General features: G+C 46.7%; 1 protein-coding gene and 1 long non-coding RNA gene across 4 annotated transcripts in view; one reads left to right on the top strand and one right to left on the bottom strand.

The window, feature by feature from the left end:
• The window catches only part of LOC141278287 (uncharacterized), a 45,910-nt gene extending 30,441 nt beyond the window's left edge, over positions 1-15,469 (bottom strand). The window contains exons 1-2 of the long non-coding RNA XR_012330725.1: positions 15,117-15,469; positions 14,575-14,675 (exon numbers count right to left, since the gene is read on the bottom strand). This is a non-coding gene — a long non-coding RNA (uncharacterized lncRNA). The remainder of the gene's footprint in view (positions 1-14,574; positions 14,676-15,116) is intronic.
• Positions 1-23,613, top strand: part of ZNF366 (zinc finger protein 366) — a 66,554-nt gene that overhangs the window by 31,553 nt on the left and 11,388 nt on the right. For all 3 annotated transcript variants that reach the window (XM_073802202.1, XM_073802203.1, XM_033852930.2), the window contains 2 exons: positions 13,107-14,464; positions 17,620-17,811. In XM_073802202.1, the coding sequence (XP_073658303.1) occupies positions 13,121-14,464; positions 17,620-17,811 (1,536 nt within the window). In that variant the 5' untranslated portion in view covers positions 13,107-13,120. The remainder of the gene's footprint in view (positions 1-13,106; positions 14,465-17,619; positions 17,812-23,613) is intronic.

Raw genomic sequence — 23,613 nt, 5'->3', positions numbered from 1 at the left:
CAGTGAGTCCTCAGTTAACAATACCTATCATTATTAATACTTAAACCATTGATTTACAGCAAAGCTCCTTGGGTAAAACACTCACTCAGACTCAGGAACAAAAACCTGTGTGTTTACCCTAGTTTCAAAGGTTCCCCATGCAGATATCAACAGCAGCTAAAATAGTCACCCTTTCTTGCCACAAGCATGTTTTCCTAAGATCAGACATTTCAATGCCATTAGCTCAGTTTCCAGGATATTAAAAGCATACTCTACCTTTTCTCCACACTTAATGTGGACACTTGGATCAGTGTCATTGAATATTTTCCAATTGCCTGTATACCCTATCTGGGAGAGGGGAAATTGAATGAGGCATTTTGTTGGAATTAAACATCGAGTACCAGCTGCTTCCTTCTGAAATTATGAGCTAGATATTCCAAAAGGTGTGAACCACCAATCAAAGTACAAGGGAAGATTTTACATCTAGTTGTTCATTGTTAGAAAATTTAAAAAAAAATTTTTTTTAGTAAATCAACCTTGACAAATAGCATTGAAAGCCATTAAGGAAGCTGAAAAAATAGCAGTTCCACTTGTCTCCTAAATATAGAGGGAAATGCTTTCTCAGTGTAAAGAAGAAGTCTTATCCTACAGTCCAGTCAGCATATGGAGGTGATTTCCAGGAGAGAAGTGAAAAAAAAAAAAAATCCCACAGCTCAACCTTTCAGAAGTATCGTAATCATGTAGGGAGAAGATCTTCTCGTACCTCTTCCTTATTGTCAACCTTTGCAGGTTAAAAGAGCCAAGAAGAGCCATCCCTGTGGTGGGGCGTTAAGGGTGGGTGCAAACCTCCAGCTCAACTTCTTGCAAGGTGGCTAGGCAGGGCCCTGGGGTGGGTTGGAGGCCTGGGAGGAGGAAAAGGGCTCAGGAGGGTTCTCCAGTCTAGGACTTGTATGTGTGCAAACAGTGCACTGTGGGGCCCTCCCTCTCACCAGGTACAGCATGACCTCTCCAGGATGCTTTCCTTTGTGGATTACCTGGACCCCAAAGTGGCCACTGCCATGGGCTATGCTTCATCAACTCAGCCTTGGCATAGAGAAGAATCTTCTCCTCACCCTCACACCCCATCACTAGGAGCCTGGGTGGGAGGCGGAAAGGCAGGGATGACTGCAAGTCACAGGGAGTCTTCCATCAGAATCCCTCCTTTACCGCCACCCTCATGCCCGCTCGTGCTTCCCTAATTGTGTAGGCTCTGTATCGAGCACCTCCCTAATGTAGTTCTTAACCTTGAATAGCCATGAGGATCAACTACAGAGCTCTTAAAAAACACCAGTGCCTTACCTAGAGCCCCACCCCCAGATATCCTGATGTAATACAGGTCTGGGGAGGGGTCTAGGCATTGCATTTATTTTAGGTGTGTGTGTGTGGGGGGTGTTACATGTTTAAGACTTCCCAAATGATCCTAATGTGTCGACCTACTATGTGCTAGGCACTCTTCTAGGTGGGTAAAACAGTGAAGAACATAGGCGAGATACCTGGTCTCACAAAATTTATGGCCCAGTGGGGCAAGACAGACAATAAATAAATGAATGGCCAAGATATATTCTAATCGTTCTGCCAGGAAAGTAAAGCTGGGGCTGTGAAAGAGAGGTGGAAGGTGGGGAGATCTGTAACGTTAGATTACATAACTTTAGATTGACTTAGGTTGTTTTCATACCTTGGCTATTGTGAATTATGCGGTGACAAACATGGGAGTACAGATACCTCTTTGAGATAATAGTTTTGTTTTCTTTGGATATGTACCCAGCAGTGGAACTGCTGAATTGTATGGTAGTTCTACTTTTAATTTCTTAGGGAATCTCCAGGGCTCCAGGAGATGATGCAGTAGGATTTATCTTCTTGGGAGAGATAATTGGGCATAAGAGTAGGGAAAAAAGTTTCCAGAAAGAAGCTGAATCTAAGTTCAGTCTGGAAGAAGAGGTGGGTCAATAGAAAGAATATTCCTGGATGACCAACCAATCTAAGTAAGGGCAAAGAGGTAGGAATTAGTTTGCCCCATGTAGAGAATAGTGAAGGCCTGGTCTCACTGGGGTTGAGAGAATTTTAGAGAAAAAGGGAATTGAGCTGGACCTGCTTATAAAGGACTTGGAAGGTCAGGGAGAGATATTTACATTTGATTTGCTCTGTGTATCAGATGGGGAATGTGTTTAGTTACAAACCGCAGAAATCTGAATACATTTTCTTAAGCAAGTAAAGGATTCATTTTCTCAGAAAGCAAGAAGACTAGCACCAAGTGGGTTCAAGAGTTCCACAATGACACTTTCCCTCTTCCCCTCTGCCACGATTTGTGGAAGGCATTGTCATTAACTTTATTGCTTCACGGTTCCAATATGACTGCTCCACCTCCAGCCTTATAACCACATTTTAGGCAGAAAAAAGAGACAGGAAAGGATAAAGTGGGTGGTTTCTGTATTAGGAATGCAAAGGCTTTCTCAGGAATTCCTAGCAGCCTTCTGCTTACATCTGTATTGGCCAGAACTGTGGCACTAGGTACCCTAACTGAAAGAATGTCTGGGAAGTTTAGTGTTTTTGCTGGGCACATTGTCACCACAAGCAAAATCAGGGTTCCATTTCTCAAGGAAGGGGGAATGGATATTGGAGCAGCAATTAGCAATCTCTACACACGATTGTTGTAGGATCCTGAACAGAGAGTTGTCTTAGGAAAAATGATGAATTTTCAGGGAATTCCCTGGCGGTCCAGTGGTTAGGACCCTGAGCTCCTACTGCAAGGGGCCTTGGTTCAACCCCTGGTCAGGGAACTAAGATCCTGCAAGCGTGCAGTGCAGCCAAAAAAATATTGAAAATTGATGAATTTTCAGACGATGGAATTGGCATTGGTATTCAAGGGATTTGGAAGGAAGGAGAAGGAAGATCTGGAAGAGTGGATGGAAACTGTTGAAAGTAACCCTACACTGATGTGGTGGGCACTTGAACTAGAACACTAGGTATGGGAATGGGAAGAAGGTGAGAAGCTAATAGTCATGTCCAAGGAACAACGAACAGGATTTTGTAAAGACCACCCAAGAATGAATGGTCAGGATGGAAGGTGTTGGCAAACTGACTTCTTGGTCCTTTTTTCTATGTAGAAAGTTAACATTTGGGGTGGATGAGACAGAACTTATTAGAAAGGAGAAATTGATAAAGAAAAATCCCAGAATCAGAGACATGCTGAAGCAATAACAAGTCCTAGAGTATCTTACATTATATATTATTACATATAAAAACAGAATGAAATCATTTTAAGACTAGAAAATTATTGCGATTTGAAAATGTATCACTTAAAAATGTTAGTAAGTACCAGTCATTGTACAAGTCAGCGAAGACACAGAAAAGTCTGGGAATTAGTCCCGACCGCAAGGGGACCACAGTGTGTTGCGGAGGCAGATGGCTGCAATACTCCAGGCGGAGGCTACCTCAGGGGCGTGGGTACAGACTCGGGGGCTGAGAGGAAGGAGGGGCTAATCCCATCTGAGGGCTGGAGCATGCTTTGCGCTTTGACATTTCATGATTCTGCAGTGGCATAAATACGATCCTACTTCTATCCTTAACTACCTTGAGGCCCGGGGGGAGGAGCTGACATTGCCCCCAATCCAACAATCTCATCCTTAGCATCTTAGTGTTCCCTCTCAGCACTGGGGAAGGAGCCAAGGAGAAACTCAGGGGTGGGTAGAATGGAGAAACCGGATTAGTCACATTTGCAGTGTGATTCTGTAATTATTGTGAATCTTCAAGTCAGACTCATCTTTATCTTAACTTCCAAGGTTGAATGTAGTTTATTTGTGACTTATACACACCTGACTTTCTTCATGCGGTCTTTGTGGCTGCTTATACGTATTTCCTTGTTGATATAAGCCTGGGTCATAAAGCTGCATGCCCAAAGTATAAACCAGGGTAAACTCTGCCAGGGGCAGAAAAATGGAGAGTCCAAAGAAACGCTTCAAGAGAATTGTTCAGCATTCAAAAGGAAGGGGCTTTCAAGACTAATTTTGTCTGAATGTTTGCTGTTTGAAAGACAATATGCATTTTTATATTTTAAATGCAAGTATGTGAATAGCTAAGGCAGTCACAGTGTACAAAAATATAAGTTGAAAGGGTATACATGTAAAGGTCTCCTCTCTGCCCAGGGAGCTGTACAACTGAGCGGCACCTTCCTACAGACTCTGATGGGACTGGTCCCTCCTAAAGTGGGTAACCTGGCTGCTAGATAGACTCCCAAGCCTTCCACCCCGAGCCATACAGTCTTTCTCCCCAGAGGCAACTAATATTACAAGATTCCTGTGTTTCTTGCCAAAGATAGGTTATGGGTACAAGTACATGAGGAGATAAGTCTATATATTTTGTAAGTATATATATTTTCCAAGAATGATTTTAGTGAGCAGAATCAATAGAAAAGTCAACAGAAAGCAGATCAGTGAGAAGATTTTGAACTAAAAAGTATAAGGGAAAAAAAGAAGAGTAATTGTTCATCAGAAGGCAGAAAAAGAACAGGAATCCTACGCATGTAAAAATAAAAAGAAAGGGTGAGGTCACAGATCCACTTGCCCATTAGGATGGGTGTTTCCACAAAGCTCATGAGCATTTGCCAGGAGAGCACGGGGCACTTGGAGTTGTCGAGTAAGTGAGAGAAATGGTGGTGGCCTGCCCTCCCGGGATATTGTTTGCTAGAACGTGGGCATGTTGTACTCTACGGTGACACGTTCCCTGGGAGACTCAGTGGCGTGTGATCACTGTGCCCTCGGGCATTTCCAGAGCCCTCCCACAATCATTCATATTACTTCAGTGTAATAAGACATTCCATCTTCCAGGTCAAAGGAATACAGCACATACTGGCCAAAGATTCTGAGCCAGGATAAAGCAGAGGGGGCCATGTTTTCTGAAAAGCACAACCCTAGTCATTGCTATACCTTCACTAAACCCCTCTCCTCACTGGAGATGTTCTTGGCAGTTTATTGATGTGAAGTTGGCTCAGGATGAATTGGGACAGGCCAGGTAAAGCAGTTATTCCTTCTTTCATGTAACACAAAATTCTGCTTGGGATCATGGAGCAAGAGCAAGCTAGAACATGGCATTTGTCAAATAAATTCCCAAGTAATGATTAGATCCCAACAATATATAAGGCAACAGGAAAGTTTCTGACTTTCTACCAGATTCTGTTAGAAATATAAGCTACCCACCCACACAGAAAGGTGACTAGCAGCACAGGACCCACTCATGAGTGGAACATCAAACAAATGTGATAGACTTCAGAGAAGTGAGGAATTTTCTTCCAGTTCTGGTGGAATGGAAAGTTTCACCTCTAAGTCTCCATAAAGCCACCAGTCGGTGAGGTTCTTTCCACCTCCTGCCCTGTAGAAACTTGGGACAGTCTGGCTAATATATTCAGTGAAAGGTATCAGAGAAAGAAGGCAGCTGGCTGCTCAGGTAGACTTCATGGGGTAGCGGCTCCTGGTGGGGCTGACATGACTCAGGATTTGGTCAGTGGGTTTGGAGAGTCATGAGTTCCATTTTGTAAGAGCACTCAGTTCATCAGTCTCAGGGTAAATGATTCATTCATAAGAGTGATCTATGGACCTAACTGTCAATATCACCCTATTAATTGACAAGGGGTAGGAGTATATTTTCTAGTCACCAGAATGATCTTATCCACTAATAGCAGACTACTTTACGTTCAAAGAGTGTTGGAGGAATTAAAGACTATTTGCTGAACATCCAAGAAGGGCCAAAGATTAGAAGACCTTGAAGTATAACTTAATGCACAATCCCTGCCTCCCAATGTTCTTATTGAATAGAATACATGCAAAAAAAAAAAAAAAAAAGCTAGTATCTGCCATATATAAAGTCTCCCCTTTGGATAGAGCAGGAATTTAGATCATCAAATTTTTAAAACCCAGTACCCCTCTTTATATACCATATGCATATTATTGGATGCATTCCAAAGATATGAATTGATTAGAGAGTAGAATCTGGTCACCTTAACTGTTGTTGGATATTTCCCAAATATCCTCAATTACTCCTTTTATAATGTACAGAGTAACATTTGTTGTATGTTTCTTTTATATTTTTTAACTTATTTGAGTTTATATACAGTAAAATTCATTTTTTGTGTTCTATTTGAGTTGTGTAAACACTACCACAATCATGATACAAAACAGTTTTTTACTCCCCTCCCCACAAAAATATTGCCTTGAGTGACATTTTTAAATAGGTTCCTTCCACAGATGGCTAACCTCATCTATTATGTGTTGATTCTTACTACTTTTGCTTGCCAGACATCATATTTTCTGGTATTATCTACCAATTCTAAGGCCCACTAGACCGTATATGCAGGCATCCTCAGAGACAGACAAAATGAAGCTTTGGAACATGCATGTGTCTGTTTGCTTGTCTAGGAGTGGGTGTATCAAGTTTACTTGATCTGTGAACATAAAACAACAACGAAATTGAGATATATTCTAAGGACATTACTCCAAAGAAATTAGGAGAAAAATTCTAACATTCCAGTTGAAGCTCCATCCCCAAGAGATGTATTAGCTCTGAGAGATGGGAGAGAGAACTGCTAAGTCATATCTCCAGTTCATTTCCTTCCTTTAAATGGGTCATGAGGGCAGTGATAACCCCAACATGCTAGCAACTGTTCCAGGGCTCAAGTAATTATATTTATCCCTGCTTTTCAGACACTAGACCTAGGCATTAAGCACTTTCCTAAATGAAACCCATATCCATTTAACCTATGCAAGTTAGTAGCTGAATTTCTTGTCGCTGTCTTAATAAGGCTCTTTACAACATATATCTATATGTAAATGGTACATATGCATGCTCATTGTGGACAATTTAAACAATGGAAAACTAAACTTGACTTTATGTTATGTCTTGGCGGTATTTAGGAACTTAAAAAAAATAATATATGAGTTCAGTTGACTATTTCACATGTGAACAGGTCTCATCACCAAGTAATATTTTCTGACCAACCTAGAAAAGTCAGCTCATGCCATAGCTGACAGATTACATTTTATAACAAAGCGCAAGGAATTCAGGTTTATACATTAAACAGGGGCCACAGGGGCATCCAGAAAGGCTCTGAGATCAGGCTACCAGGCTTCTGGTTCCCTCTTCTTGACTCTGCCTCTAACCCAGGGAGTGACAAGGCAGACCATTTATCTCTTTAGAACATATTGCTCTACCTGCCAGATGCATATGGAGATCCTTCTATTCCTGCCAATATCAGGGATGCAAGACTGAATCATTACTTGCCAAAACACCTGCAGATGAAGAACTCAACAGTACAACTACATATATATTAAAACAATTATGCTGAATCATTAGAATGTTTAATTCTACGGCTCAAAGTCTCTTTCTGTAGTCACAAATTCAGAAAGAACCAGGTGATCCAATAAAATCCCACTTTGGAGGAGCCTTATAACAGGATCCCTTTGTACGAACAGAGAGAGGTTGGCAATTAGTCCATACATTTCCCATCCTGCCCTTCTGGTATCCTCCCACAACTCTCCACCCTTCGCTGCTCTCAGCACTGCTTCTTATTCTTAAGCTTCTCCTCCACTTGCACCTCCTCACTGCCTCCGTCTTTGTTGAGGGCAGAGCTCCAGGGCCGACCACGTAAGTAAAGTGCTATTCTCTCAAAGCAAAAGGGAAGTCATTGTCTCCAGTAGTAAAATGTAATGTTTTCCAATGAAACACTGGAAACGTTCAAGGAATAAAGAATGTGAGAGAATATATTCTTTCATGAATTTCAGAATGAAGAGAAATCAGTGTTGTAGAGTGGGGATAAATAGATCTGCCCCTGGGATGCTGACTCACAGTGACTCTTCTAATAGCATTTACTGGACTGACCTCCGATTCCAATGAGAACCACAAAATACCAGTAATTTTATCTGGGGGATATTTATATTTTGGTGCAGTAGGTGAATTCCCAATTAAAGGGCATTATTAGAAGAATTTTTTCCCCAAACTAAAAGTAGTTTCATCTTGGTTAAGCCTTGCATTTCTAATTGGTATTTATGGTTCAAAGAGATTTTGTTTTTGTTTTTAAAATCCATTCATTCCCCATTTCCTCATAACTAACTCTTATGCATAATACCTGTTACAGAAGACATCCTGAGTCCCTTTTTCCTTTAACACGGATCAACCGAATATTTTCCTCCTCAAACCATTTGCTTCCTGACTTACAGCCTATTGGGTTTGGCGATTGAGTGTATATGGAAGAAAGCCAGGAACCTTAGAACATTGTCTGACTCTAGCAATGAAGATCCATGATTATTCAGAGGCCTCTCCCTCTCCACCCCACATTAGTACAAGGGGTAGATGCTACCAACTTCCCAAACATTTCCTTGGGGTGGAAGAGTGCAGGGTGACCACCCACTCTTGGTTTACGTTTCAGTTTCAGTCCAGGGGTCTTTCTATCTTCTGCCTATTGGACTTTTCAGGCATCTGTTTTCTGACTGAGTTGCAGAATCTTATATCCTAGCATTAGTATAGTCAGGATTTAGGGCTTACCCTAAACCTGAGGGTCAATTCAGAGAGTGGTAACCTTGGGAACGGAGCCAAGCAAGAGCACACACAAGGTGTGTAAATCAGGTTCTTCCCACAATAACTACCCGAGAATGTATGAGTGTGCTCATGATCTGATTAGGGATGTCCCTCAAAAGTCACCTGCAGTCTAGATAATGTAAGATAAAATTAAACATTTAAAGTTCCATATGGAGACTTTAAAAACAAGAACCATTCATTCCTTCTCTCATCCCACAGCAGTTTACTGAGCATCTACTTTGCATCAGGCATCATGCTGGGGACTGGAAACCCAGCAGTGAATCAAACAGACCCAGTCTCTGCCCTCACAGTCTCGCAGGCATTGCAAGAGCTGGTTTGCCAGTGTTGACCTAGCACTGTCCCAGTGTCTGAGACTTTGGGTTTGACAAACAGGTCCTCTTGTCTCTTGGAAGGTGACCTCTGATATTAAAATAGGAACAATTCCTCAGCTTCCCACAGACTGGCTAAAATAGCTCATGAGACCACCCAGTCCCCTTTGTCCCCACCCAATCCCCAATCCCTTTTGTAACCAAAGTCATCTGTTACAAATGCAGGCTCAAAGATATGTCCGTTAAGAGGAAAGAGCCATAGAGAAGGGACGGGAGAGTATTCTTATACTAGAAGGTTGATCTCCACACTGAATAAATAAACTCATCCTGGCTTTACCCATTGGCCTTTTTTAGTGTGGTTCACATTCACTGCTGAGATAAGACCAGCTCGGGCTAAATGGGTAAAGCCTTGGTTTTGAGGAGGCCCAGATGCCAGCCACTGTTGACCAAGAGCTTCCGCTTGGAAAACAGAGAAGAGGTCAGTCAGCTTCAATCCACTGGTCATCACCCCAACCCTCCTCTCGTGTCTATTCTTTCTTACCACTCAAGAGCACTACCATATTGTCCAGTGTTAATAAACTTTCACATACACATCTATTTTAAGTCTCCAACAACCCCATGGGGACAGCCCAACCCCTATTTCATGGATGAGAAAATCAAACCTCCAAATTAATTCGCTCATGTTCCCACAGCTGCTAACACAAAGCCAGCATTCATGCCCAGATCCTCAGGCTCTGCACTCTCCTATAGCTGTCTACCTTGACAATTTCAGTTCTTTATTTTTGCACATTATTTCAGCACATCCTGGTGACGAATGGTCTTCTAACCTGCTGGTTTTCTGGGAGCAGCCACAGATTACTGGCCAGGGGAGGGGCTGTGGTTCCCCCACCCCCTATGCTGCCCCCAAGACTCTCTTGCCTCCTACATAGGAATCCCGCATCTGTCCTGGATGCCTGCGGAGCTATTTTTAGAGACAGAGGGGAGCGTGCGGTGGCACACATTCAGGTTTTCTAGGAATCTGTTAATATTTTTGCAGAGGCCGTTCAGAGTTTTAAGTTGACTGATAAATGACCTCCAGAGGAAGACATCCTTTCCCTGCTCGTCCCTTCAACGCTCCCCATCCCTGATATGGATGTGTTTTGGGGTGTAATTCTTTTACCCACCCCCCAGGGCTCTCCTTGGCACCCTGGACTCAAAAGACATCGGTATTAATAACTAGCAGCAGCTACAGCTGGCTTATGTCTCAAGAAGGTCGGGAGGAAGCAGATCTAGTTCTCCTTGACCTCTGTAGGGATTGGCAGTGCTCCTTCAGATCTTTATGCAGAAAGGGGCTGCTGTTTACAGGTCTGGGAAAATGTCCATGGATGGATCTCAATGCTTTCTGAAACCTCCTGAGTTACTGATTTTATTCTAGAGCAGGCAGACTACTATTTTAGAGGTGGGGTATGTATATGCACATGTCAGAAACTGGGTAAAAATGTTTACCGTATTAAAATAGGGAGGAAATTAAAACGTACATATGTAAAATCTCTGGATTTGGGAGACTAATTCTGCCGTTTATGTTAAAAATCACATCAGCTCTGTTCAACAATGTTTCTTTGCTTTACTAAGTCAATGGTGACAAAATAAAAATGTAAACACTGAAAATAAATATGCTTTTGAACTTAACATTAGAAGTGTCACTCCTAATATATTAAAATGAGTGAATTAGTAGACTATGTCACAACTAAAAACAAAAGTATTAAACAAAGACCATAATAATGTGTACAAACCAAAATAACTTCAGTTTCAAAATTAGTGATAACACTCCTTTCCAAGTAAGTAACATTCTGGTATGATACAGCGCATTAGCCATGCACTTTCAAATAGCCTTTTAACGATAAAATACACAAAAAAACTCAATAAGTTAAGGCCCATGTTCTGATATGTGTCTATTTTACCAATTCTCCAATCAAGCTCTCTAATATGACATAGGAACCATTGCCACTTTTAACCGGATAAGAATAAAACAGAACCTGTTTGCATTTGGATGGGCTCTGCTGTGGGTTGCCCTAGTCACTGCAACCTGGAACAGTTCTCTCCAGTCTGAGCAGTCTTTTTGCAAATAGGATCTCCTATACAACCAACTGTGGCCAAAATGAAATTCCAGAGAAAGAAGCTGCCACTTTTCCCCCTCTATTTCAATGGGACATATTAGCTTTGTCTGAAAGCCAATTATTTTCATAGATGCAACAAGTTCATGGGCCAGGGCCACCCCCTTGTTAGCTGTGTGTGAATCCAGGGCTCCGGACCTGATGAATTAGGCAAGAGATGATCTAGGAAATGATCCAAGAGCCTCTGCCCTCTCCATCCTTGTCCTGGTCCTTTCACAGCAGCTGCACTACTCCCCTCATTTTGATGGCGTCCCCACACCCCTCCTGGACTCACAAAGCTAGACATTGCATTCTCGTACTGCTCTCATCACTTCCTACAAGTACGTGGTCCTTGAGGCAGCAGTGGTAGAAGACCTAGCATTTCAGTAAGAATTTTAGGAAGAAGCAAAAAAAGGATGGGGCACAGGCTGGACAGTCAAACTCCCCCTCTTAATTACTAAGCCCCAAACCCACAGAAAGAAGACAAGTCAGGGCTATCTTCCCACTCACAGAAACACAAAGCAAAGCTAATTGACATTATGCTTTAGTTCTCTAACACTTTCACGTAACAGTTTTAAAGAATGTCCAAATATTCATATAATAAGGGCACATATTTTTTCCCTCTGTTGGATTTCTGTGTATGAATTGGTAATCCAACATAAAAAGACCCTTTTCTGTTCTAATTGTGCTGTGGTTCTCAAACCTCTCATAAAGACACACATGTGATTTGGGAATATCCAGGTACTTGTAAAAACTGCATTTGCCTCACGAGGGACTACAGAAAATCACTGGTCCTTTCACCCCTGGAACCCTCACCCTGCACTGCTCAGCATGTAGTCATTCCCGGGGCCAGAGAGCTGAGTTAGTCCAGAACCTATCCCAGCCCTGTCTTCAGTGGCTTGAGGCCAGACCTGACACCTGACCAGGCTGACTGGTTCTGTGGGAGCCTCTGCTGAGCAAAGGGGACCAATCCCATTCAAGCTCAGAGGATCTAGGTAGAAAGGGCTTCACTGGAAATGTGAAGTCAGCCACTTGGCTCTTTCCACTTGTATCCAAGTGAGGAGGATAGAAAACTGCCAAGGAGACGTGTGAAAGGAAGCATGGCCCCTGGTTTAGATTCTGGCCCTACGGGCTCTCCTAGACATACCTGATGCTGTCACCAGGACACAGTAACTGGTTCAGCAGGGAAATGACAGGCACCACAGGAGTCACCAACACCAAAGGCCAAGCTTTATTCTGAATGACACCAACGTGAAGGAAGAGACACAAGTGCAGTTTTAGAGACTCACGATCTTGGAATTTTTTCCCTGAAGTTGCTTCAGGTGGAGGATTCGAATTCATGAATTGCCAGGATGACTCTGTAACATTGGATTATATGCTTTTCTTAATCACATTGATTTCATCTGCTCCATATATCCCAGCAGCACACTTTGCTGGGGGTGGATACTCAGAAAGCCTGACATCTGAGTTAAGCAGTAAAGTCCCTTCTCCTGTGTGGCCTTCAGTATCCCCATCCTCCAGAAGCCAAGGCCCCTAGACAGGGAGAGGCAGTGGAAATCAATTCACTTAGAGAAGAACTGCCCCTAAAAGACATTTAAAGCGCCATCTGGCAGATGCAATTCCATCTCAGGCTGCAAAGTCGCAGAAGAATGTGTTCCAGTTCTGACTCCTGCCCTGAGTGGCTGTGGGACTCAAGCATGTTGTTTCATCTCTCTGGGCCTTGGTACCCTCATCTCATATGGGGACAATGGCCAGATGAGTTCTCAGGTTTCCTCCCAATCCAGCCCACTCTCATACCTCCCCTCCTCCGCCCCCAGCTACGGTTTTGTGGCTGTGATTTACACAGGAGCCCTAGGGTCCCACTCCAGGAGGTCAGTGCTTTCCATATTAGTAACCGGGTTTGCAAGGGGGAAAATATGATATTTTAAACAGCCTTCGGATAAATGGGGAGCGGTATTAAACAAACATTACTCTTCATAAATTAGTACCGACATCTAGCCACAACTCTTTATGGAAAAAGGGATTTTTTTTTTTTTTTTAACGATAAGTTTCTTTCTCTTTAAAGGAAAATTGCCAAGGATGCAGAAGGAAATGAAGATGGTCAAAGACGAGGGTGTGCATTTCAGTTTGGGTGCAAAGAGGGCCCCCTCCTTCCCCCACGGCCTGCAGCCAGTGGTTTCCCGAGGAAGAGCTCCTCCAAGACACCCATTCCCGGAAGCTCTCCGGGGGCCATTTTCCCAGTTCCGGTATGAGCCTCCTCCGGGAGACCTAGACGGATTCCCGGGGGTCTTTGAAGGAGGAGGGTCTCGCAAACGGAAGAGCATGCCCACCAAGATGCCCTATAACCACCCCTCGGAAGAAGCGGCTCTTGCCCTGCACCCGGAGGAGAGCAAGAACCCCGGGCCCCCGGAACTCCGCCTGCTTTTCCCGCCGCCGCCGCCACCGCCGCCGCCGCCACGGCCCAAGTACGACTCGCGGATGATCGACCTGTGCAACGTGGGCTTTCAGTTCTACCGCAGCCTGGAGCACCTGGGGGGCAAGGCCGTCAAGCAGGAGCCCGTGAAGCCCAGCGCCACGTGGGCCGCGCCCCCTCCGTTCCTGCCCACGCCCTACCCCTATTACCCCAAAGTGCCCCCGGGCCTCGTGTTCCCCTTCTTCGTGCCCTCGGCCTCGCCCTTCCCCTTCAGCCGGCACACCTTCCTGCCCAAGCGGCCCCCGGAGCCGCTGCTGCCCCGCAAAGCCGAGCCGCGGGAGAGCGAGGAGACCAAGCAGAAGGTGGAGAGGGTGGACGTGAACGTGCAGATCGACGACAGCTACTACGTGGACGTGGGCGGCGCGCAGAAGCGCTGGCAGTGCCCCACCTGCGAGAAGTCCTACACCTCCAAGTACAACCTCGTGACCCACATCCTGGGCCACAGCGGCATCAAGCCGCACGCGTGCAGCCGCTGCGGGAAGCTCTTCAAGCAGCTCAGCCACCTGCACACGCACATGCTGACCCACCAGGGCACGCGGCCCCACAAATGCCAGGTGTGCCACAAGGCCTTCACCCAGACCAGCCACCTGAAGCGCCACATGATGCAGCACAGCGAGGTGAAGCCGCACAACTGCCGCGTGTGCGGCCGGGGCTTCGCCTACCCCAGCGAGCTCAAGGCCCACGAGGCCAAGCACGCCAGTGGGCGGGAGAACATCTGCGTGGAGTGCGGCCTCGACTTCCCCACCCTGGCCCAGCTGAAGAGGCACCTCACCACGCACCGCGGCCCCATCCAGTACAGCTGCTCCGAATGCGACAAGACCTTTCAGTACCCGAGTCAGCTGCAGAACCACATGATGAAGCACAAGGACATCCGGCCCTACATCTGCTCCGAGTGCGGCATGGAGTTCGTGCAGCCCCACCACCTCAAGCAGCACTCCCTCACGCACAAGGTACTGCGGGGCCCCAGGGGAGGGGAGCGAGTCCCGGGCCGAGGGCCCAGGAGACCCACGCTGCTTCCCACCCCTGACACGTGTAACCCTAGGCAGGAGGCGTCCCTTACCTGAGCCCAGACGTTCTTCTTCCTCACCTTGAAATGGGGGAGAATGAGGAGACTAGCCATCAAGCCCTTTCCCATCTCGACTTCTGGAGTCTCGGGCGGTCCTAGAAAGAAAGAGTGCAGTTTGGAGAGGAGGGTGCGGAAGGATGAAGGAAGCAGCTGGTGCTTGGGCTGTTGCTTATTCGCTTCCCAGAATCCCTAAAATTTTATTTCTGGAAACTTCATCCGGGGTGCTAGCATGAGGGTGCATCAGTCCCTATCTACCCAAGACCAGCTTTGTGCCTGGGATACATGAATCGGAGCCTTCTAGAAAACTCTAGAACATTCTCTTGGTCTTTTTCTGCTAAAGTTGTGGCTACCTTTTGCTTTATTTTCTCCCTCAACTGCTTCATTTGCAGGTGGCTTTGAGGGGAGCAGAGCCTGGCCTGGGTCCAGCCGGGTCTGTGCTTCCTCCATTGAGCTTCTGCCTAGTTGGTGGCAGTGCTCTGTGGCTTGTATTATAGGAGGCATGAGAGAGCATTCTTCTCTGTTGGGTTTGGTTTTACCTTCCCCAGCCTCAGGTCTTCAAGGAGAAATATAGGCCTGCATGTCTAAGTTCAGCCTAGTTTGCAGACAAAGCCCTGGAGTCATTCTGGATGAACTAAAACAAGGCCCCGGTGCGTTCCTGAAATCTTACCCAGCCAAGCTAACTTGGGTCTGCTTTGAGCTTCCAAGAGGGGAAGTTTGCCCCACTGAACTCTACTCTCACACCCTTGACCTCAAATGGTTTTCTTGGCAGAAGAAACTTCTAGCAAGCCAGAGTTTCTAAAACATTCTTTCATTCTGAAAGGTCAGGGGAGGACTTTGCTCAGCCAAGATAATATTTCTGCTGTGGCATTGTGGGTTTCATTTGATAGGTTAGGACCAAATATGGACAAAATGCATGACTGCCTTGTGGGCTCTGCACAAACAGCTGCCCTGCAAAAGGCACCTTAGATGCATCCAGAGAGGAGGTGCCTGCCTAGTGCAGGAGCCATCAACAAGGAGCCTGAGCTGAGAGTCAGCCACCAGGAGGGCCATGTGCTCATTTCAGGGACTCCTACATGTGTGGAAGAGGAATCAGAAATGCATTTTAGAACACATAAAAATTCTGTAAGATGGTAGAAAATGAACTCAAAATGGAGGAAACAGCCTAGTATCTGAAATAGGTCTTGTTTGAATTAGGAAGCAAAATGCATTTTAATTAAAAGAGTCAGCAAACAGTGAGAGGTAGTATTTACTGAGCACTTGCTAAGTGCCAGGTACTGTACTTCTCATTTAATCCTCTTCAACAACTGTAAGAGCTACCTATGGGTATCGTTACTCCAGATTTGCAGATGAAGACACCAAGCCATGGGAAGTCACCCAGCATCTCTGTCTCTAGCACCTGAGCTCTTGAACACAACTATCAAGACTACTCCCTCTTTCCCTTCACCCAGCAGCTCCGCAGGTCCCCTCTCTGAGATTTCATTGATCTTATTAAAGACACAGCAGCTTCCTTTGTCCCCTAAGCTGTGTCCAGTCTCTCATTTACTTGAGGTCTAGGCCAGCCCACATGTGAATTTTACTTTGTTCACAGAATTCTCTTTAGAGAATTCCAAAAACAGTGATAAGTAGGTGCTAACTAGATCATAACCAAGTATAGGGACAATCTTGAGAAGAAAGATGCTGAAGTAAATTTTAAACCCATCAAGAAAATAGTTTTTATTAATTTAATACTTTTAAACTCAGTTTGAATACGCAACACATTTTAAAAATTCATCTTCTTAGGAGGACATTAAAATTTAGATCTCTTCATTAGCATAAATCCATACTCATCTGCAATCATCTGGACTAGACAGTATTCCAGTTAGAAAGAGCCCCCGGGTTCTCATGTCCCAGCACTTCAACTTGAGATGAGGAAGCCTTCGCCAGGAAAGGCTGCGGGACTCATCTAAGGTTATGCAGCCAGTAAGCAGCTGGACAGAGACCCAAACTCACCCTTTAGTGCCATGGGCTCACCTAAACTGAGGAGTGGTACTCTCTTACCATGTCCCAAATTAAAGAAATGAAAATATAGGCAGAGGGAACCTTGGAGCCCCTCCTGCCTTAGGTCACTATGACTATCAGGCCATATGGGTTTTATAAGATACAGTTTTTAGCTAAATGACTTGTTCTACACCTGTAATAACCTAGTTTTAATACCATGGTTCTGGGTCCTTCCAAAAGTCATTCTGGGTCAAGATTTCTTGCAACGGCCATTTCAGACAAGCACTGGTTAGTCAGGATTAGGTAATACTCTCCTCACGCCGAGAGTCCCCAGAAGTGCTTTCAGTTGAGGGCATTGATGCTTAAGTACTAAAACACTTCACAAACAGCAAGGGAACTAGAAAATCTTCTTCTTTCCCCTTTTCTAATTCAGAAAGCTCTCCTCTGCCGAATTGCTCTATCAGACAGAAGCCGGCTTGGAGGCTCCGTAGCCAAATCACAGAGGCCACTGTGGCCCGTGGGAGCCCAGGGGACCATCTCAAGAGGCGATTATCGAGTTGTAATTTTTTGAAGTGTGGATGTGAGTTGTTCTTCTTGGATTTTCAAATCCATTAATGAGAACTCAAGAGGACATTGGTTTTCATATGGGAAATGATATTATCAGTTTAGGGGGTTTTGTTTTTTCATTATCATGAAAGCCGGATTAGACTCATTTCACATACCATTCATTCCACGGTGCTCTTACCAAAGTCTTATTAATCCCTGAGAACTGTTACCATAGAATTAACCCCAGCAGCAAGCAGGAACAACAAAACCAGTAGCTTTCTTTTCCTGTAGCAGTCTGGCTAGTTTATGGTTTTTAGAAGAAAAAAAGGATTACGTAATCAACACTTTTCAAGAAAATAGTGGTTTAACAAGGCTACAGGCACACCATTTGGAACTCAACATCTTTCACCAAATCCTTCGTGGATTTATGTGGCAGAGAGAAAAGCAAAGGCTACTGTCCTGATGAAAGTCTGCTACCTGCTAACCACGGTTCTTTTGCGTCTTGACCCCTCCCAGGGCGTGAAGGAGCACAAATGCGGGATCTGCGGGCGGGAGTTCACTCTGCTGGCCAACATGAAGAGACACGTGCTAATCCACACCAACATCCGCGCCTACCAGTGTCACCTGTGCTACAAGAGTTTCGTGCAGAAACAGACCCTCAAGGCGCACATGATCGTCCACTCGGATGTGAAGCCCTTCAAATGCAAGGTGGGCGGCTGCCCGGGGGGAGCATGGAGAGGGAGGGCTCAGAGGGCTGTGCAGGTGCGCAGGAAGACTCTCCAGGGAACCTTCTACTCAGTCTCATCAGAGGGACCTCTGCGGCTCAGAGAGGTCTGCGGCCAAGCCCAGGCCTGTCTGCTGCTCTGTGCCTCTCTCCACCGCAGCTGTGCTCAGCTGAGCCCTAGGAGCTGCCCTGTGTGTCTCGCTGTGGAATCGATGCACAGGGCGTGGAGACAGCCAGTGCAGGGAGCGCTGAGGGTGGAAGGCCCATTTGAGGAATGAGGTCGTTAAAGGATGAAGGCGGTGTGAGAGCTGGTGCTCTAGAAAGCAGCAGTCAGGTGTCGCCCTCTTCCCCTTACAAGCCAGTGAGTAGAACACAGAGAGGAGTCAGAGAAGCTTCCAGCCCTGTCCCCTTCCCTTCCCACTCCCCCCTGCCACCCCGCTCCTGCCCTCCGCACACTTGGACTGAGCACTGTAATTTGAAGGCAGGTCTCCCGGAGGGGATGGAAGAGATTCCAAGGCTAGCCCCTCAGGTGGCCTCAGAGATGCTTGCGTGGGCAGAGGAACAACTGTGTGCAAGGTCAGCTGAGGTGCTTCTCGTTTATTCCTGAATATGATGGAGCATCTTCGTTACAATCTCTGTGTCACGTTAACTTGGTGGGGCTTTTATTTCATGCGCTAAGGTAAAGTGTGAGCTGGAGACGTGTAAAGCCCAAGGTGCTGACGGGTACGCCGCAGAAATGCTCAGGCTTCCCAGCCTGGCTCCCCTGCCCCCATTGTTTCTCTCCTCCACTTCTAAGGTGAGAAGGAATCTTGCTCAGGATTGGGCAGTTTAATTCAAGGAAGGTACTGGCAAGTGACACCTCAGTCACAGGAGAGGGCTGAGGGGGAAGCAGAGGGAAATCGCCACGTTCAGATATCGTTAGAGCCGTTCTGTTTGACATGGATTTGCCTTCTCTCTGTCCTGCGTGTCTGATGGGGTCCCAATGATATTCTTTGTCAATGCCTGTTCCTGGAGTAGGGTTCCCTGCTTCCAGGGGCTGTTCCTGCCTTAATCCCTCAGCAGCATGTGCCCCCACTTGAAGGAACCCCCTGTGAAGCTGACTTCTTTCCTGTGCTGGCCACTCCTGGACGGGGTGAGAGGGGTCAGGAGCCAGAGCTTCCCTAGACCTGTGTGGGCATTCTCCGGAGGTGGGGGAGGGAGGGGTCTCCCTCCAGCCCTTTTCCTGCCACCCACTTGTGTTTCCCCTCCTTTCCTTCAAGTTCCCAGTGGTTTGAAAGTCAATTTATGTCCATCTTGAGTGATCTGAGCTGAAGGGGGAGGAAGCTGCCTGCAGGATGGTGTACGTACTTCGCAGGGCCTGGTGGAAAATGACCACGGGGCCCCCTTGTTCAGATGCTATGCAGAATTTCAAGATGATGAAAGCAGAGTGTAAACACCAAACCCAGGACACTTCTGAGTTCAGGGCCTTGTGTGACCACATAGGCCACATACCCGTCAAGCCAGGCCTGACTGCGGGACCCTGTGGACTCTACAGACCAGCTCTTCTGTCTCCCTTTAGACACGCCTTTGGTCTCCCTTTCGCCTCGCTGAGTCCCTTGAACGCTTCACTTTTTACAGAGCTGTTCCCGCCTGCCAGGGATTTACTGTCTCCTACAGTAGAGGTGCTATCAGCGGCTCATCGCCCCTCTTCATTCCTTCTGTTGAGTTTACTCTTGGGCTTCGAGCATGGACTGTATTTTTATGAGCTGGTGGTGGGGCGCATAAAGTCGTTAAAATACTCAGGAGCCATTGCATAGTTCGTAGTCCCCCCAAAATCCACGTCCATCCAGACCAGCCAGCTCCCTCCTCCACCTCACCAATTCAGGGCCAGCAGTAGTGGTTAAACCAGGCAGAAAACATCCCTGAAACAGAGGGATACGTCAGGGCAGAGCCAATGCAGGAAAAGGACTTGCCAGCTGTGTGTGATTTGGGGGCACAGAAGCAGTTCTGTTTCTCTACCTCAAGGGCCTCAGAGGGGCCTGGAGGATCTTGGACCAAGTGGTCCTTGAGGATTTAGAGTGTTCTCTCTGGTACCAGTGCATAGAGACGGGACATGATGGGACATGATGGGCCCAGTGATGCCAGGCCTCCCTTCACCCCAATGATAGCACACCACACATGGTTCAAAGGGTGTCTGCTGGTCAACTATACAGTTCAGAAACTCAATCTGACATCTCCTTGAGGGTGGATAAGGCTCCAGATATCTGGTCATACCATGAAACCCCATAAGAGAGGGGCTTGTAGCAGGAAATGCCAGCTGTGATAGAATACAGTTTAACTCTCCAGTGGGAGTTGGGCCTGGCACAGGAATTGGACTGGTCATCTGCACAGGTCACTTCTTCCTGATGAGCAGGTTCTCTCAGGAGACCACGGGAGGTCGGAGGCTGCCTAGAAGGCAGTATGTGTCATTTGAACAAAAAGAACTGGATGTTAAAGTGTATGTTGGTCAAACTTAGGTGGCCCTTCTCCATTCTTAGACATTCCTGAAATAAGAACAGGTGTCAGTCACCTCGATCAAGAGCCTCTGTCCCCTGGCGAGTGCCAGAACATACTGCCAGGTTCTTCCTCTCTTCGTCCCCGTCTCCCTGCACAGTGCCACCTGCTTGGTGTCCTCTTCATACCATCACCCTTCTTCATTTCAAAGGAATTTCAGAGCATGTCTGAATTTGCAGATTATGTAATGGGGCCCTGTGTATTTATAAACTAGCTCCAGATCCCACTGTGGGATAGGCCATCTCCAGATGGTGTCCTGGGGACTTTGCTTCTTACTCACGTTGTGCTGTATTCTTGGAAATCTGGCCCTGGGTAGGGGTTGCTGGGGTCTGAGAGTTGGGAGAGGAACAGAGGGCCATTTGCCCATCACCATGCAGTTCACAGCCCTCAGAGAAGAGTGGATGGCTGGCTACACGGTGATGCTGGAGAACAGGCCCAGACAACTACACCCGAGCTCTGTTGCGGTAATGGGGAAGGGTTATTCCATGTATGGGACTGACACGGCTGGAAAAAAGAGGCAGACCTTGCTCCAGCCATATTCCAAGAGTTGGCTCCATCTCCTGTACCCCAAAACTTGCCAAAAAAAAAGGGAGACTCTTTAAGTAACAGATTCTAATTTCCTGGGATTCTCACCACTAAAAATTCTTCCTAACATAAATCCCTCCCGCTGTGGCCACATGAACTGGTTCTCTCTGGCCCTGGCTCAGTGGAAACAGCTGTCCACAGCAAACAGAAACATTCGTTTACTGCGGGATTAGGCATTAACAATAGGATGGAAAATTCGAGGAGGAAAGGTTTCTGGTTTTTTTTTCTTCTTATAAAAAAATTACTGCCCTTCTGGGTTCTTTTGCTATTGGCTCGACTTCTGGACTCCTTGCTTCTTGGAGCCAGCTGGAGTTTCTCCAGAGACCTGCGCCTGTAGACTTAAGCCACGTTTCAGAAATACGCTTCCCAGATTCTGCGCAAGCACGCAGGGGTTGACTTGGATGCTCTCCTCGTAGCAGCCACACTCCATAATAGCAAAGAACCAGCTGCTGTCTTTGGGAAACCTGTCCAGGAAAAGCAGTCATCCAGAATTTCCGGGACAAATTCTCCTTTGAGATGGGTGAAGCCGGGAGCTGCCGATGTTATGAATCACCAGGTCATCTGCAGCCTGGCCCAAAGCAGAGGGCTGAAGGCTGAGGCAAGAACACATGGAAAAGGATGAGGTCTCCCTGAAAAGGGTCCCTGCCGCCTCCGCCAAACTGGCTCCATCTCCCCCTCCAGCTCTTGGATGCTCCATCGGGGAGAAACCCAGTGGGGACTTGCAGGGGCCCAGTGCTTGGGATCAGGGTTCTCAGGCTGGCATCGAGGGGGTTAAGGCAGTGACCAGATAGCAGCCTTTTGGCAGCAAAGCCCTCCTCAGCAGAAGGAAGGATATAGCTGTATGAACTGCCTGCTTAACAATGCCCCGCATGTCCCCAGGGGCCCGCCTGCAAATAGATTTCATCTTGCTTTCTCTTGTACTTTTCAAAGCTTCCTGTTTTCTCACGGTCCTTTTGGACAGTTTACAGTCTCTCTCTCCCTCCCTCCCTCTCTCTCCCTTTGAGGAAAGGAACACCCTTCTTATTAAAAGAGAGAGAGAGAGAGAAGGATGTAAGGGAAGGGCAGTTTAGCGGAGGCCATTCTCCGAGGCTGCAGGCTGCAGCTCTTTGACCTTTCCTCTCAGAATAGGGAAACACAGGCTTCCTGGTGCATCGCAGTCTCAGTAGTGTGCCTCTTTTTGGCTTTGTGGGCCTCTGGCCCCAGCCCAGTGGTTGCCCACTGCCATCACTCTGCCTCTGTGCACAGCGACTTCTCTGTGACTCTGGCTGTCAGCGCTGTCTCTGGGACTCACAGGAAGTTGCCTGGACCCGGGAGGGAAGGGGCGTCAGGAGGCCAGAATTAGGAGCTTCTATAAAGATAAGGGGACAGGGCCTCTGCCAGCTGTTTAAAGGGCTGACGGAGGATCAGAGAGCCAGATAATAGGCTCCCCAAAGCCTGCAATCTAGGATGAATCTTCTCTTTCCATCCACATTCCCAGAGCTGCCTCAGCCACACCTGCTTACATTTCTCTTATGCCTCAAGTAACCTGGCAGGTATTTACTCAATACCTTAATATTGAGATCCTTCCTCAATATTCCTTCCACATAATTTGGTTTAAAAAGACAGTACCCTTATCCACAAAGAACTTACCATTTCTAGAATGTAGAATGTACATGATAATGATAGTCTAAGAGCTAATATTTATTGAGCTCTTACTATTTGCCAATCTCTTTACCTGAATCAAAAACCTTCATAGGAGGGGCTTCCCTGGTGGCTCAGTCGTTAAGAATCCGTCTGCCAATGCAGGGGACACGGGTTCGAGCCCTGGTCCAGGAAGATCCCACATGCCGCGGTGCAACTAAGCCCATGTGCCACAACTACTGAGCATGCGCTCTAGAGCCCACGAGCCACAACTACTGAAGCCCGCATGCCTAGAGCCCGTGCTCCACAACAAGAGAAGCCACTGCAGTGAGAAGCCCGCGCACCGCAATGAAGAGTAGCCCCCTCTCACTGAAACTAGAGGAAGCCCGTGTGCAGCAACGAAGACCCAATGCAGCCAAAAATAAATAAATTTATTTTTTTGAAAAAAGCCTTCATGGGAAACTAAGATTATCATCGACATTTTACAGAAGAGAAAGTGGAGCAAGTTCTGTATCCCTCTGGGGTTTCACCACTGCCTCTCTGTTCTGCCATCTCAAAGCCCAGTGATCCATGCAACCCATTTTAAAAGGACAGTTCAAAACATTTGTTCCCATTTCCTATTACATCTTGAGGTCCGTCTCTCTATATATATTTATTTATTTATTTTGGGCTGCATTGGGTCTTTGTTGCTGTGTGTAGGCTTTCTTTAGTTGCGGTGAGCAGGGGCTACTCTTCGTTGTGGTGTGCGGGGGCTTCTCATCGCGGTGGCTTCTCTTGTTGTGGAGCACAGGCTCTAGGCGCAGGGGCTTCAGTAGTTGTGGCGCACGGGCTCAGTAGTTGTGGCTTGCGGGCTCAGTAGTTGTGGCTTGCGGGCTCTAGAGTACAGGCTCAGTAGTTGTGGCACATGGGCTGAGTTGCTCCGCGGCATGTGGGATCTTCCCGGACCAGTGGTCCATCCCGTGTCCCCTGCATTGGCAGGCATATTCTTAACCACTGTGCCACCAGGGAAGTAAGCAACAGACTTCCACCTCTCTCTTTAAAAGTAGGTA

The sequence above is a fragment of the Tursiops truncatus genome, chromosome 3, assembly GCF_011762595.2.
Source record: "Tursiops truncatus isolate mTurTru1 chromosome 3, mTurTru1.mat.Y, whole genome shotgun sequence".
Lineage (NCBI taxonomy): Eukaryota > Metazoa > Chordata > Mammalia > Artiodactyla > Delphinidae > Tursiops > Tursiops truncatus.
Note: the sequence above shows the minus strand (reverse complement) of the source record. Positions and strands in the feature narration are given on the sequence as shown.